The 16817-nt window shown below is 39.2% G+C and overlaps 1 protein-coding gene across 20 annotated transcripts in view; it reads right to left on the bottom strand.

Moving 5' to 3' along the window:
• RC3H1 (ring finger and CCCH-type domains 1) overlaps positions 1 to 16817 on the bottom strand; it is a 91856-nt gene that overhangs the window by 54370 nt on the left and 20669 nt on the right. For all 20 annotated transcript variants that reach the window (XM_054673492.2, XM_054673455.2, XM_054673466.2 and 17 more), the window contains exon 2: positions 6503 to 6882. In XM_054673492.2, coding sequence (XP_054529467.1) covers positions 6503 to 6733 — 231 coding nt within the window. In that variant the 5' untranslated portion in view covers positions 6734 to 6882. The remainder of the gene's footprint in view (positions 1 to 6502; positions 6883 to 16817) is intronic.

Raw genomic sequence — 16817 nt, 5'->3', positions numbered from 1 at the left:
CTTTATTTTGTAGAACAGTTTTAGATTTACAGAAAAATGGCAAAGATAGTACACAGAATTCTCATTATCCTGTATTCAGTTTCCCCTATTATTATTATTATTATTATTATTTTTGAGACGGAGTCTCCCTCTGTCACCCAGGCTGGAGTGCAGTGGCACCATCTCGGCTCACTGCAACCTCTGCCTCCTGGGTTCCAGCGATTCTTCTGCCTCAGCCTCCCAAGTAGCTGGGACTACAGGAGCAAGCCACCACACTCGACTAACAGTTTCCCCTATTATTAACATCTTACACTGGTATGGTACATTTGTTAAAATTAATGAGCCAATATCAACATATTCATAATTAACAACTAAAATCCATGTTAATCAGATATTAGTTTTCACCTAATGTTCTTTCTCAGTTTCAGGATCCCATCCAGGATACCATATTACACTTAGTCTTCAGAGAAAGAGTCTCGCTCTGTCACTCAGGCTGGAGTGCCGTGGCAGCATCTGGGCTCACGCCACCATACCCAGCTAATTTTGTATTTTATTGTAGAGATGGAGGTCCCACTACATTGCCCAGACTGGCCTCGAATTCCTGGGCTCAAGCCATCCACCCACCTTGGCCTCCCTCTCTCCCTCCATGTCTCTCCCTCTTTTTTTTTTCAAAGTTGAGACAAAGTCTCACTCTGTCGCCCAGATTGGAGTACAGTGGCACAATCTCGGCTCACTGCAACTTCCACCTCCCAGGTTCAAGAGATTCTCATGCCTCAGCCTCCTGAGTAGCTGGGATTACAGGCATGCGCCACCACGCCTGGCTGATTCTGTGTATTTTTAGTAGAGACAGGATTTCACTGTGTTGGCCAGGCTGGTCTCCAACTCCTGGCCTCAAGTGATCTGCCTGCCTTGGCCTCTCAAAGCACTGGGATTACAGGTGTGAGCCACTGCGCTAGCCCTTCAATATCTCTTTAAGCTCCTCTTGGCTTGGACACTTTCTCAGACTTTCCTTGTTTTAATGACCTTGACAGTTTTGAGGAGCACTGGTCTGGTATGTTGTAGAATGCCCCTAAACTGGGATCTAGGATCTGTCATTTTTCTCATGAGTATATTGGGGTTATGGATTTTTGGAAGATCATAGGGGAAAAGTGCCATTTTTTATCACATCATATCAAAGCCACACACCACCAACACAACTTATTATTGCTGATGTTAAATTTGAACAGCTGGTTTAGTCAGTGTTTACCAGGTTTCTCCACTATAAAGTTACATAATCTCCACAAACTGTACTTTTTGGAAGCAGTCACTATGCATAGTCCACACACATTCTACATCCTTGAGAGCAGAATATCTATGTAATTAATTTGGAATTCTGCATGGGAGATTTGTTTCTTTCTTCCATCTATTTATTCAATCATTTAATTTTATCGTGTAGACTCAAGGATATTTATCTTATACCTGGGTTATGATCCAATTCCATTTATTTTGTTGTTCAAACTGTTTTAGCTTTGGCCATTGAGAGCTCTTTCAGTTGGCTCCTGTGTGCCTTTGATATAGCCCCCATTACTCTGTGTATGTGTCTGTGTGTGTTTTGAATACTTCTCTATACTTTCCAGTGCTACAAGCTACTCCAGACTCATTTCGTGTATTTCCTGTCCCAGTCTTAGAATTAGCCATTTCTCCAAGGAACTCTGGTTCCTTTTATTGGAGAATGGTATTAGAAACCAAGATATGAATGCTATGTATGCACATTACTATTGGGGTGTTGTTCCTTCTAGGCCATCTTAGATGACAGAGCAAGGAAATATGTCACTGTAATAACCCGAGATATACATTGTAATAACCCGAGATATACACGAGATATCTCGTATATCTATTTCTGTATATAACCATCTGTATCCATATCAAGCTAAAAATGAGTTCATACTGATGCCTCCAACTCCAATCCATTATCACATGAATCACTCTAACCTCTTCCTCCTTGTTTATCTGTTAACTGGCTCCAATCATTTCCCATTCACTTACTTAACTGTTCAATTCTAATATGTATTATACATACAGCAGTATCAGAATTAATTCGTACCCCCATGGGAAAAGACTAGAGTACACTGCTTATAGATAATATCTTTCTCTATCTTTAATCTTACACAATCTACCTTTCTCCTACACCCCTTTAGTGAAATTGTTTCATATACTTCAGATTGTCTTCCATAATCTTTGTAAAGTTCTACAGTTTTTGACAAATTCAGAGTGTCATATAGCCACAATTACAGAATCATAAAGAACTGTTTTACTGCCCTAAGAAATACTGTTTCACCAATTCTATCCTCCCTCCCTACTCCTGAATCCATGGCAACCACTGATACTTTTATTGTTGCTATGGTTTTACCTTTTACAGATATCACATAATTGGAATCATACAGTATGTGGCCTTTTCATACTGGTATCTTTCACTTAGCAATGATATACATTGAGATATATCTATGTCTTTTTGTGACTTGACAGCTATGTCTTTTCATTATTTCATTTTATACAATGTGCCATTGTATGGATATACCACTGTTTATCCATTCACCTATTAAAAGATATCTCAACTGCTTCCATTTTTTGGCAATCATGAATAAAGCTGTTATAAATAGTCATGTGAGGGTTTCTGTGTAGACATAAATTTTCAAGTTAACTGGGTAAATACCTACTATGTTAAGCTTATAAAGAAACTGCCAAACTGTCTTCCAAAGTAGCTATACCATTTTTCATTTCCAAAAAGATGAGAGTTTTTGTTGCTCCATATCCTCACCAGCATTTGGTGTTGCTAATGTTTTGGATTTTGGCCATTTTAATTTGTGTGTAGTGGTATCTCACTTGTTTTAATTTGCAATTACTTAAAGACAAACTGCTGAGTGCTACTTTTCATTTTGCCAATTTTCCATCTGTATAATCTACTTGACGAGGTGATTGTTCAGCTCTTTGTCCATTTTAAAAACTGGGTTGTCTTTTTATCACTGAGTTGTAAGAGTTCCTTATATATTCTACATATAAGTCTTTATCAGAAATAGGATTTTACAATTGTTTTCTCACATTCTGTAGGTTGTTCTTTTTGCTTTCTTGTTGGTATCTTTGTTTTTTGTTGTTGCTATTGTTTTTGAGATAGGGTCTCATTCTGTTGCCCAAGCTACAGCGTAGTGCTGCGATCGAGGATCACTGCAGCCTCCATCAGGTGATCAGGCTCAGATGATGCTGCCACCTCAGCCTCACAGATAGGTGGGAATACAGGCATGTGCCATCAAACCCAGCAATTTTTTTCTTTTTTTTGTTATTTTCTGTAGAGATGGGGTTTTGCCATGTTGCTTAGGCTGGTCTCAAATGATCCATCCATCTTGGCCTCCTGGGCTCAGGTGATGCTCCCACCTCAGCCTCACAGACAGGTGGGACTACAAGCATGTGCCACCACACCCAGCAAAAAAATTTTTTTTGTATTTTCTGTAGAGATGGGGTTTTGCCATGTTGCCTAGGCTGGTCTCAAATGATCCATCCATCTTGGCCTCCCACAGTGCTGGGATTACAGACGTGAGCCACTGTGAACAGCCAATTGTTCGTATCTTTGAAATATAGTTTTTAATTTTGATGTTCAACTTATCTTTTTCTTTTGTTCCTTGTGTTTTTTGGTGTCACATCTTGAAAAAACCCACTGCCTACTCCATGGTCAGAAAGACTTATGTCTATATTTTCTTCTAAGAGTTTTGTAGTTTTAGTTCTTATATTTAGCCTTTGATCCATTTTGAGTTAATAGAGTAAATGTTTATTCAAGTTTTAAGCTACTTTTAAACAACGATTTGTAGTCTTCAAAATATAGTTTTACTTTTTTTTTTTTTTTTGACAGAGTCACTCTGTCACCCAGGTTGGAGTGCAGTGGTGTGATTTTAGCTCACTGCAACCTCCCCCTCCTGGGTTCAAGTGAGTCTCATGCCTCAGCCCCGAGTAGCTGGGATTACAGGTGGGCACCTTCACACCTGGCTAATTTTTCTATTTTTTTGGTAGAGACGGGGTTTCACCATGCTGGCCAGGCTGGTCTTGGAACTCCTGGCCTCAAGAGATCTGCTAGCCTCGGCCTCCCAAACTATTGGGATTACAGGCATGAGCCACTGCACCCGGTCTAATTTTACATTTCTTTTGTTAAATATATTCTTAATTTTTTTTATGCTCTTGTAGATGAAATTGATCTATTTTCAGATTGTCCATTGCTAGCGTATAGAAATACAACATATATATTACTTAACAAATCTTTATTAAGGGCCTACTATGTACCAGACAGTCTTTCTTACGTGTGTAAGAAAAGTATTATTATTATTATTATTTTTTTTTTTTTTGAGACAGAGTGTCGCTCTGTTGCCCAGGCTGGAGTGCAGTGGTGCAATCTCGGCTCACTGCAAGCTCCGCCTCCCGGGTTCACACCATTCTCCTGCCTCGGCCTCCCAAGTAGCTGGGACTCCTGCCTCGGCCTCCCAAGTAGCTGGGACTACAGGCGCCTGCAACCACGCCCAGCTAACTTTTTGTATTTTTAGTAGAGACAGGGTTTCACTGTGTTAGCCGGGATGGTCTTGATCTCCTGACCTCGTGATCCACCCGCCTCGGCCTCCCAAAGTGCTGGGATTACAGGCGTGAACCACTGTGCCCGGCCTAAGAAAACTGTTATTAACATACTGTGGATGAAAGTACGCAACACTAGCTGGGTACGGTGGCTCATGCCTGTATTCCCAGTACTCTGGGAGGTCGAGACAGGTGGATCACTTGAGGTCAGGAGCTTGAGACCAGCATAGCCAACATGGCGAAACCCTGTCTCGACTAAAAATACAAAAATTAGCTGGGTATGGTAGTGCACACCTGTAATCCCAGCTACTTGGGAGGCTAAGGCATGAGAATCACTTGAACTTGAGAGGCAGAGATTGCAGTGAGCCAAGATCACACCACTGTACTCCAGCCTGGGTGACAGAGCAAAAAAAAAAGAAAGAAAGAAATTATGAAACACTGTAAACGCATTTTTACACCTTAGAAAGACTTTTGCTTTTTCAGACAACTGATACTTATATACTCATCTTATATCCTGCAACTCTGCCTAGTTTTTTGTTTCTAATAGCTTTTCCTTTGCAGATTCCTTAACATTTTCTATATATAAGACCATGTCATCTGTGAATGAGATTGTTTTTATTTTTTACTTCTTATCTGAATGTCACTGGTTTCATTTACTTGCCTAATTGCCCTAGCTAGAAGGTCCTGTATGATGTTGAACAGAAATAGTTAAGAGTGGAGATCCTTGACTTGTTCCTGATCTTACAGAAAAAGCATCTAGTCTTTCACCATTCAGTATGTTAGCTGTGGGTTTTTCATCCATGTCCTTTGGGTTGAAGAAGTTTTTCTCCTAGTTGTTTCAGTGCTTTTATTATGAAAAGGTATTGGATTTTGCCAAATGCTTTTTCTGTGTCTATTGAGATGATCATATGTGTGCAATTTTGCAACTTTTACTGATATAGTGAATTACATTAATTGATTTGCAGATGTTAAGTCAAACTTATATTCCTAGGAGAAATTGGTGATTATATATTTTAAAGTCTAATTTATTTTTTCTTTTTCCTTTTAGATGAAAGGAAAATTTGGGAAAATTTTATTTTTTTTATTATGATAATATATACATAACACAAAATTTACCATCCCAACCATTTTTAGGTTTATAAAGCATTAAGTGCGTTCTAATGGTTCCCAAATGTTGTGCTATAGTTTTTGTCACCTTTCTCATCTTTCATTTCAGTTAATGTCTACTGAGTAAAACTGCCTGAAGCAGCTGCACCTTCTCTACTGAGTAAAGTGCAGTGGTTTTATGAACAATAGTTTTCTCAATGTTAAAAAAGGTCCTTATGACTTACCTCTTAGGTTTCTTTTCTTTTTTTGAGACAGGGTCTCACTCTGTCACCCAGGCTGGAGTGCAGCACGATCTCGGCTCACTGCAACCTCCGCCTCCTAGGTTCTAGCAATTCTCGTGTCTCAGCCTCCCAAGTAGCTGGGATTACAGGCACACACCACCACACCCAGCTCATTTTTTTGTATTTGTAGTAGAGACAGGATTTCACCATGTTGGCCAGGCTGGTCTCAAACACCTGACCTCAAATGATCCACCCGCCTTGGCCCCCCCAAAGTGCTGGTATTACAGGCATGAGCCACCACACCCGGCCTTAGGTTTCTCTAGTGATCTGCATAGCTAGGTTTATTGAATATCTGACAAGATTAAATGGATGTTACTGTACTATGACTAAAAAGCACTGGACTACCACAATAAATCTAACATGCTGAAATAAAGGATTTACAGTACCAAACAGAATTATACCTATTTAAATAGAAGGCAATGTTACCCAATTTTAATTCAACAGGTTTCTCTCAGGAGAAAAACACGCACAACACACACACACACACACACACACACAGAGAGAGAGAGAGAGGGAGAAATTTAAAAGTATTAAGTCACCCATCCTACCTGAGCACCCACGAGCTGCAGCAATGCTGAGTTCACAGGGAGGAGCTCAATGTCTGTATTGATAGTGGTCTGGTCAAATGGGCAAGCCTTGCGGTGGAGTTTATTCAGGCACATCTTGCAGACAGTATGGCCACAACCCAAACTGATGGGCTTTCGAATTGTTTCGTCGAAAGTCTGAGTGCAAATTGGGCAGGAGAGGAAATCCGTCCATTGTGGAGCTTGTACAGGCATTGCTTCTGGAGTTACAATTCACGAACACAAACACACACACAAATCTAAAGCAAAGATTCCACTGGAATCAAAATCTTTGAAAAAAAGTTTATCTTTTTTTTTTTAAATATCTTCTGTAGATACAGTCAGCACATAGTGTGAAATATAACCTGAAAATAAAGAAAAAGGAAAAAAATTGAGTGTCTTTCTTTTCAATTAAACTGTTGAAAAAGAACCACAAGTCCAGTCTTATTCCACAACTTTTTATACCACATTTGTATCACTGTAATCCATCTTTTTACACTTTTACAGAATTAGAGCCATGATAGAACATCTATTTCCATTCCCTCATTTTAGAGATGGGAAGTAGTCCCCTGCCTAAGAGGAAACTTGAAGTTAGTAATAAAGTTCCATCCAGGACCCTAGTCTCTTAAGTTTATCTAAGTCTTTTTTTTTTTGAGACGGAATTTCGCTCCTGTTGCCCAGGCTGGAGTGCAATGGTGCAACCTCCGTCTCCTGGGTTCAAGCGATTATCCTGCCTCAGCTTCCCAAGTAGCTGAGATTACAGGCATGCACCACCACACCTGACTAATTTTGTATTTTTAGTAGAGATGGGATTTCTCCATGTTGGTCAGGCTGGTCTTGAACTCCTGACCTCAGATGATCCTCCCGCCTTGGCATCCCAAAGTGCTGGGATTACAGGTGTGAGCCACCATGCCCAGCTAAATCTCTAATTTTTAAAAAATAAATATATCTAAAAAATAATCTTGGCTGGGTATCGTGGCTCACGCCTGTAATCCCAGCAATTTGGGAGGCCAAGGCAGGCAGATTCCTTGAGGTCAGGAGTTCGAGACCAGCCTGGCCAACATGGTGAAACCCCATGTCCACTAAAAATACAAAAATTAGCCAGGCGTGGTGGCAGGCGCCTGTAACCCCAGCTACTCAGGAGGCTGAGGCGGGAGAATCGCTTGAACCCGGGAGGCGGAGGTTGTGGTGAGCCAAGATCGCGCCATTGCACTCTACTCTGGGGAACAAGAGTGAAACTCCATCTCAGAAAAAAAAAAAAAAAAAAGCTTTGTTGGGGAAGGGGGTAGAGGGAGGGAAGAATTACTGAACAAGACATAAATAACTTTTGACAGCCAGGCGCGGTGTCTCAGGTTTGTAATCCCAGCACTTTGGGAGGCTGAGGCGGGTGGGTCACTTGAGGTTGGGAGTTCGAGACCAGACTGGCCAACATGGTGAAACCCCGTCTCTACCAAAAATATAAAAAATTAGCCAGGTGTGGTGGTGCGTGGCTGTAATCCCAGGAACTCGGGAAGCTGAGTAAGGAGAATTGCTTGAACCCAGGAGGTGGAGGTTGTGGTGAGCCGAGATCCGCCACTGTACTCCTGCCTGGGCGACACAGTGAGACTCCATCTCAAAACAAACAAACAAACAAAACTTTTGACAACATAAGAATATTTTAAAAGTAGAAACAATTTATATAAACATATGTTTCCTCTGTATTTATACCACAATCTTGACAGACTCATACAAATTTTTCAGGCTGGGTGTGATGGCTCATGCCTATAATTCCAGCACTTTCAGAGGCTGAGATGGGAAGACTGCTTGAGCCCAGGAGTTTGAGACCAGCCTAGGTAACATAGGGAGACCTTGTCTCTACAAAAATTAGCCAGGCGTGGTGGCATGCACCTGTGGTCCCAGCAACCCAGGAAGCTAAGGGCTAAGGTAGGAGGATCGCTTGAGCCCAGGAGTTTGAGGCTGCAGTGAGCTACGAACATGTGACTGCACTCCAGCCTGGGTGACAGAGCAAGACCCCATATCAAAAAAAAAAAAAAGAAAAGAAAAAAAGAAAAAAGAAACCTTATTCCATTCCCAGGAAAAATTAAATTTAGTTAAATGACAAAAAAATGTTTTATTGGTCTTTACTATGTGTTCAGTACTAACGATAAAAAAAAGATAAGTCATTCTAAGTCCACATGGAGCTTGCACTGTTTCTTTCACTAAACATATAAACAGCAATCACATAACTAAATATATAAGTGCAAGTTATGGTAAGTGATATGTAGGTAAAGTACAGGGAGATACAAGCATATATAACAGAGGCAACCTGACCAAATTAGGGTGGAGCTGATGTACAGGTAAGTGATATTTATGGTAAGATTTTAAAGATGACTGCTGAACGAAAGTTAAGGGAAGAATAATGTTTAATATGTGTGGTATAGATTCTAGGTAAAGAAACAGCATAACCATAGATTCTGAGACTAGATAGAATATAGTAGAGATGAGGCCAAGCATGGTGGCCCACACCTGTAATCCCAGCACTTTGGGAGGCCGAGACAGGTGGATCACCTGAGGTCAGGAGTTCGAGACCAGCCTGACCAACATGGAGAAACCCCGTCTCTACTAAAAACACAAAATTAGCCAGGCATGGGGGCACAATGCATGTAATCTCAGCTACTTGGGAGGCTGAGGCAGAACATGAAGTGAGCCAAGATTGTGCCACTGCATTCCAGCCTGGGTGACAGAGCAAGACTCCATCTCAAAAAAAAAAAAAAAAAAGAAAAAGAAAAAAAGAATTAGCAAGGACCAAAGAACACAGGATCTTCTAACTTATATGATGGTATTTGGTTACTATATGAAGAGTAGTGTAAAGCCACTGAAGGGGCAGGAGGTGACTCACTTTATTGTTTTGAATGTTCTCCTGTGATATTATTCTCACCAATCACACACAGTCCACTATGATCTCCTTCAAGGCTCAACTAGGAAGAGTAACAACTATATGTCTTTTCTCACTCTTGGGCCCTAAAGCACTCATATGCTGCTACACCAGCATGATGCTTATTTTAAGAAAACCTGATATGTAAAAACTCTAATATGGAAAACAGATTGATTACAGTGATTGTCCATATTACAGGAAGATAATAAACTTTACCAAGGTATTTATAATAAGATTTAAAAGACCAGAAATCGATGTAATTGAAAAAATTGGGCTGGGTGTGGCGGCTCACGCCTGTAATCCCAGCACTTTGGGAGGTCGAGTTGGGCAAATCACCTGAGGTCAGGAGTTTGAGACCAGCCTGGCCAACATGGTGAAACCCTATCTCTACTAAAATTACAAAAATTAGCCAGGTGTGGTGATGGGCGCCTGTAATCCCAGCTACTCGGGAGGCTGAGGCAGTTGGACTGCTTGAACCCGGGAGGGGGAGGTTGCAGTGAGCCGAAATCACGCCGTTGCACTCTAGATAAACAGAGACATACCAGTGCTATGAAAATGTATGGAAAGAGACTCAAAATACATTAAGTAAAAAAACAAGCCTTGCAGACCAATATATATGACATCATTTGTGCTGAGGGAAAAGAACCCTTACATATTAGTCTACGTATTAATATATGTAAATGAATGGAAGAAAAAGGTCTGAAAAGACACTCAACAAGCTGTAAGCAGACAGCAAGGTCTTCATGGACTATAGGAATTAATCAACTTGAACAATCAGCCTGTTTTATAGCCTCCTGCCTTGCAGCCTATTTTTGCCTAAACCGTGTGTAGAATGCAGTCACCTAGACAGCTGGAACCAGTTCCTCACAGACCCTGGCCACTCACAGATAAACCTGAGTGAACTTTCCTCGTTACCATGCTAAAGTCTCCATCCTGGGAGAAGCTATAGCTTCACTACCATAGCATGTGACCTACGTCCGGGCATAAAGACTCACTATATGTGCACCACTGCGACCCCTCCTCTACATGCAGTGACATACCCTCTCTTCCCTCTCCATCGCCCCATAAAACCCTCCTCTCACTTTCCCTCAGAGACCCACTGCTTTGGAGAATACTCCCAGTGCTCTCCTTACTTGTGACAAGTAATAAAACTTCCATTGATCAAAATCTGTGTTCTTGTGGAGTCATTTTTTACTTGAAAGGCAAAGGAACTCTGTTTTTTTTTTGGGTAACAAAACTTAACGGCACTGCCAGGCATGGTGGTTCACGCCTGTAACCCCAGCACTCTGGGAGGTGGAGACAGGTGGATCTCTTGAGCCCAGGAGTTTGAGACCAGCCTGGGCAATCAAGTGAGACCCTGTCTCTACAGAAAAATAAAAAATTTAGCTGGACATGGGCACCTGTAGTCCCAGCTATATGGGAGGCTGAGGCAAGAGGATTGCCTGAGCCCAGGAGGTCGGAGCTGTAGTGAGTCATGTTTGCTCCACCGCACTCCAGCCTGGGCAACGGAGCGAGACCTGTCTAAAACAAAACAAAACAAAAAAACTTAATGGCAGTTACACAGTTGGGCAACTTACAAAAGTATGTAATCATGAATTACTTATATAAGTACAAATAAATTGAAAGAGTAACACAAAGCTAGAGTACACTTAGAGGACAATTTAAGCTTCTTAAGATAATCACTCTAAAACGATTCAAAACATTTGTCCTAATATTATTAATCTTCTTTTACGCATTTAGATAGCCAAATATCAAAACTTATTAGTTCTTTTCAAAATTTAAGAACCTTAAAATAGTTTGTAACTTATCCCTTCAAAGAATTAGCATTCCTTTAATTTTGTTTATCACCTCCATCTCTATTAACTTTGTAAAGTAAGGTATGTAGTTGTTAATCTCTTAAATTTTCTAGTAAAATAGTTCTTTGACACAACTATAAACAACTTGATAGAATAAAAATACAAAAATCAGCAATCAGTTCTTCATTAAAAATAAAAGCATTATTTTGACCATAAATACAGGTTTGAGAGACCAAGGGGAAAATAATATTAAAGCTTGACTTTTTCTGGGAAATTTGATGATTAATAACAGAAAGTCACTCTTAGATGACCCTATTTCAGGACTTAAAAAATCACAAGGCAAAGATTTTTTTGAGACTCAAAGTGTCAGTTAATTGTAGATCGTAGATCTAAGAAGAATTTCCATTTCCTCATTCTTTAAGTATCTTTCTCTAAACGCATTCTTCCAAACATTCTCCAAGCTTCTCAAAGACAGTTTATATACTCTTCAACCACAACATGTATCTAAACCACAAAAGACATGATTTACTAAATACAATAAGCATTCTTTCAGTCAAAAGTAAACATATGAAATAAAATTATTAATATACCAACATCCAGATTTTTTGAACTTCCTCAGAAAAAGGTATGTCAGCAAACTAAAAAAGGCCACAAAACAAAAACAGCTGTAAATAATTCTACTAATCAAAGCACATGCATTCAAGGCCTGCAGATAAACTGTTGGGGGTCAGGCCAAATCTAGTTCATTAGGAGTATTTCTATTGGAACCTTCCAATTGAAACAGAAGACAAATGATGAGCCCTCTTTATTTCCAAAAAGATTCAAAAGAGTGACACTGCTGCTCAAGTATGAAAGCAATGATTAGTTTCCCCACCAGTTTAAATAAGGACACCTCTCCTACAAAAATGACGAGATTTTACTGTTGATAATTGCTAATACAGAATATACATGATAATTAAATAGCAATCAGTTCAAGGGTCTGACCGAAGACCCAAGTTCAAAAATACCATATAATTTCCCCAATTATATATACACATTTTTACACCACTAAAGAGTGCTCACAGAAAACACTGAAAAGACTGCTTTATTCAGTTATATGCCTTGTTCATGGCATTGACTGAAGCTACAGTACAGAATATTACATCTGACATTTCACTATTAATTTATCCCAATGTCTAAATTCTGGTTAAGAACCACCACTTTCTTGAATCTCTAAACTTTTATCACTAATATTACCATTTGACTTTACTCAGTTTTTTTTTCTTAACAAAGAAATAAAGATCTTATTATCAAAATAAAAAAATTATTTCAGCTAGGTGCTGTGGTTCATGCCTGCAATCTCAGCACTTTTGGGTGGCTGAGGTGGGAGGATCACTTGAGACCAGGAGTTTGAGATCAACCTGGCCAAAAAGGCAAGACCTTGTCTCTATAAGCAAAATAAAAAATGAGCAGAGTGTGGTGGCACGTACTTGTAGTCCCAGCTACTCATGAGGCTGAGGTGGGAGGTATGCTTGATCCCAGGAGTTCAAGGTTTCAGTGAGCTATGACCGCACCACTGCACTGCAGCCTGGACAACACAGAGAAACCCCATCTCTAAAAAAAAAAACTGTTGGGCGTGGTGGCTCACACCTGTAATCCCAGGACTTTGGGAGGCTGAGGATGGCAGATCACCTGAGGTCGGGAGTTTGAGACCAGCTTGACCAACATAGAGAAACCCTGTCTCTACTAAAAATACAAAAATTAGCAGGCACATGCCTGTAATCCCAGCTACTCGCGAGGCCAAGGCAGGAGAATCACTTGAACCTGGGAGGCAGAGGTTGCGGTGAGCCGAGATCGTGCCATTGCACTCCAGCCTGGGCAATGAGAGCAAAACTCCGTCAAAAAAAAAAAAAAGAGAGAGAAAGAAAGATATGAATTATAAACAACAAGGCTACTGCCTGGGTCCACCAGCTAAGTAACTAGTTTGTAGATACCAAACTCCAAGTCTTACAGCTCCTTTAGCTGTTAAATTCAAATGTATGCCTCTGCAAAATAACAAATAACTACATATTGTGAGCATCGATGTTTAAGTATGATTAAAACATTGTCAATGAGCAACTACAGACAAAATTGTGATGACATGATGCATCTGGAAAGACGTAGAACAGCTTTGTTTTCTGAAAATCAATCATGTGTCAGTCACTGTGCTAGGTGTTTTCAGATGTTTCCTCTTATTTAAATATCCACAATGTGAACTACCACCAATAACCAACATTTGTGAAGCAAAAACTAGGACATTATACTTTCAGTGCTCTATATACAGTATCTAATTAATGTTCACAGTAACACTAATGTAGTTATTATGCCCATTTTAAAGATAAGGAAACCAAAGTACCCAAGTCACAAAGCTAGAAAGTGGCACGACTAAGACTCAAACTCAGGCCAGCCAAACTCCCAGGCTGGTACTTTGAAACTATAATTTGTGCCACCACACGAATAAAAGTTTATAGTAATTATGGCAAGGGAGCTCTTGGGAGTGACAGAAATGCCTTAAAATTGTATGGTAGTAATGGTTGCACAACTCTGTAAATTTACTAAAAATCATTTGTGTATTTAAAATAAGTGAATTCTATGGTATGTAAATTATACTTCAATAAAGCTGTTAAAATAGTCATTAAGGGCTTTTTAATAGTCTTAGTTTTCAAAAATGTTAAGTAATAATGTAGAAACATAGAAACTATTCGAATCTGTTCTATGAGCACAGCAATAGCCCTATTAAATAGCTAAATTACATTGCTGTGAAGATTTCATTTAAACATATCACACATTTATTACCATCTCCTTTATTATAGGTTCATTTTATATGTTCCTGATTTAGAGAGAGAAAAATGGAAATTAAAATTCAACTATCTACTCTGAGCCAGGCACTCTTCTGAGGCATTACTATGCCCATTTTACAGAAGATAACTCGAGGTTTGGCGGCATTAAGTAACGGCCCCAAATCAATAAACTGTTGAGCTGGGATTAACATATCTGAAGTATAAGTTGGCCTGTGAAAAATGTTTTATCAAACAAAACCACACTGTCTGTAAGAAGAAAATCTTGGCTCTCTTCCCACTATGCCCGATGAGATGAGATTTTAACTCATTATTCTTGACCTTAACTTAATTTTTCATTTCTCTGGAACATTTCCATAGCAACCAGCATGTAGGGCCACATCAGAGAAGAGAAAATGTTTCACTGCCTTGAAAAATGAAGCTAGAAGCAGGAGATAAAAACACAAAGAAGAAAACTAAGGAAGGCCTATTATAACACTTAATTTTTTAATCCTCAGCAGAGCATCAACTAATTTACAGTGGAAATAGAGTCTAAAATTTGAGGAGGCTCAAGGTTTTTCCAGCAATAATATCTTGTGAACAAAGACCCAGTTTTGATTGTAAAAATACATCTTCCCAAAATGTATGGACTGAATTGTAACCCTATATATACAAAATCCTGGATATAAATAATTTAATATGATTATGTTAGTACAAATGGATAAATACTTGGGACAGGCATAAAGAGAAGGGCTTCTGAGTTAGAGGGAAAAAATAGCTTGAAAAATAGAACTTGATAAAGAAAGGTCGAGGAAAGTTCAAGGGGTTAATTCAGGTTGCTTACTTTTTCAGCGTTCAGAGGCAAAAAGAAAAATTTCTATCTCCAACCTAATACCAGATTGAGGAGAAGTAGTAAGAAAGGACAAAATCATTCATGGAGAAGCCGCCTGACCTGAGTTTGAAACAGAGTGCCTGAGAAAATAAGACAGTCTTTAACTTTACGTATGTAGTTTGAATCTCCAGGTTCAAGTTATGCATTACATACAAATGTGCTACACTAAAGAGGGCATTAGCCCTCATTAATTATCAAAGAGGTGGCAGAATGATGTGACCAGACTCAAAGGCATCATCTTTTTTTGTTTTTGTGTTTTTGACACAGATTCTCATTCTGTTGCCCAGGCTGGAGTACAGTGGCACGATTTTGGCTCACTGCAACCTCCACCTCCTAGGTTCAAGCCATTCTCATGCAGAGTAGCTGGGATTACAGATGTGCAACACCATGCCTGGCTAATTTTTGCATTTTTAGTAGAGATGGGGTTTCACCATGTAGGCCAGGTCTCCAACTCCTGGCCTCAAGTGATCAGCCTCAGCCTCCCAAAGTGCAGGGATTATATAGGCATGAGCCATCACGCCCAGCCAAAAGCATCATCTTTAAAGGTAGTAGAAAGGAAAATTTACCAATTAAGCAAAAAATCAAAATGTTTTAATTTTTTCAGTTTTTGCATTAACACTCTGTTGAATATTACATATACTATACTATCAAGTAAATAAATTTATAATCACCAATTTAGTGTTAGTACAAACACTAAGGATGTAATAAAAACTGGTTACTAAGATCAGGAGTATTTTTAGTATACATTGAGCATTCCAGTTTACTCATTACCCTCAAAAAATTTTACAAAATTGTTTGCTTTATTATCTTAACTGCTTTTAAATTAATCATAAATTTCTGAAACTGTTTTTTTGTTGGGGGCGGGGGAGGTAAAAGTTGACATCTCCTTCTTAATCAAGCTTCTTTTCTAAATCAGAAAGATATTTCAATCCCAAAATGAAAGATTCATGTATACATTTTGAAGATGAGGCCAAATATTTTAACAAGACTAAACAGTTTTCCAGGTCATCTTTTGAAATCAGTCCTCTTGCTGCAATAATGGTTCATTTTTATAAAGGAAGTTTACTCCTCTTGTCCAGTTATTTTGAGACACACAAATCTGACTGGCAAATAATCATGTGGGATGCAGGGACAAATAATCACAATGGAAAGAAAATCTAACCTGTGCCTGATAAATTTATGTTTCAGGTTGTTAAATACTATCCTATAGAATCCTCAGGAATATGATGAAATTAAGACATTTTAGAGGGTGGCACTAATATTCTGTTTCTTCAACTTGTCCTTCATTATTAGTTCTTTCCCCACTGGCATGCTTAAATCTTTGTTCAGGAGCTGAAAGAAATCTGTCTCCAACTTGTCTCATCTAAAAAAGTCATTCAATCCTTGTCCCTGTTTCCATCCACCACTATTGTGGAATAATTCTTAACAAGCACATTAAGAACCTTATGAAATTCAAGAGTCATATCTCAATTCTTATTTTACTTCTTTCTATATAGCATTTAATAATATTAAAGTTACTCCTACAAAAGCTGCCCTTTTCTAGGTTCTATACAACATACTGTCCAATGATTGGCAAGCCACTCCTTGCCCATATCTATTGAGGGCTTCTTCTTCTCTATTCATCCTTGGAATAGTGTTGGTTCTTAGAATTCCTTCCCCAGTTCTCTTCCCTAGAAAGTTTCCCTGAGTAATTTCATCTGTTTTTATGTTTTCAACTACCAACTAGATCCTGCTGACTTCCAAATCTCTCTCTCAAGTTCAGACTTCTCTTCTGAGTGCCAGGGCCATATAACCAGTTGACTACTAAGTCATCCATGTTCATCTCCTCCCCACCAAACCTTTTGTTCTCTTTGTCAGTGACTGAGTGACATACCAATTACTGTGATAAAAGCATGGGGAACTG

Source organism: Pan troglodytes, chromosome 1 (genome assembly GCF_028858775.2).
Source record: "Pan troglodytes isolate AG18354 chromosome 1, NHGRI_mPanTro3-v2.0_pri, whole genome shotgun sequence".
Classification (NCBI taxonomy): domain Eukaryota; kingdom Metazoa; phylum Chordata; class Mammalia; order Primates; family Hominidae; genus Pan; species Pan troglodytes.
Note: the sequence above shows the minus strand (reverse complement) of the source record. Positions and strands in the feature narration are given on the sequence as shown.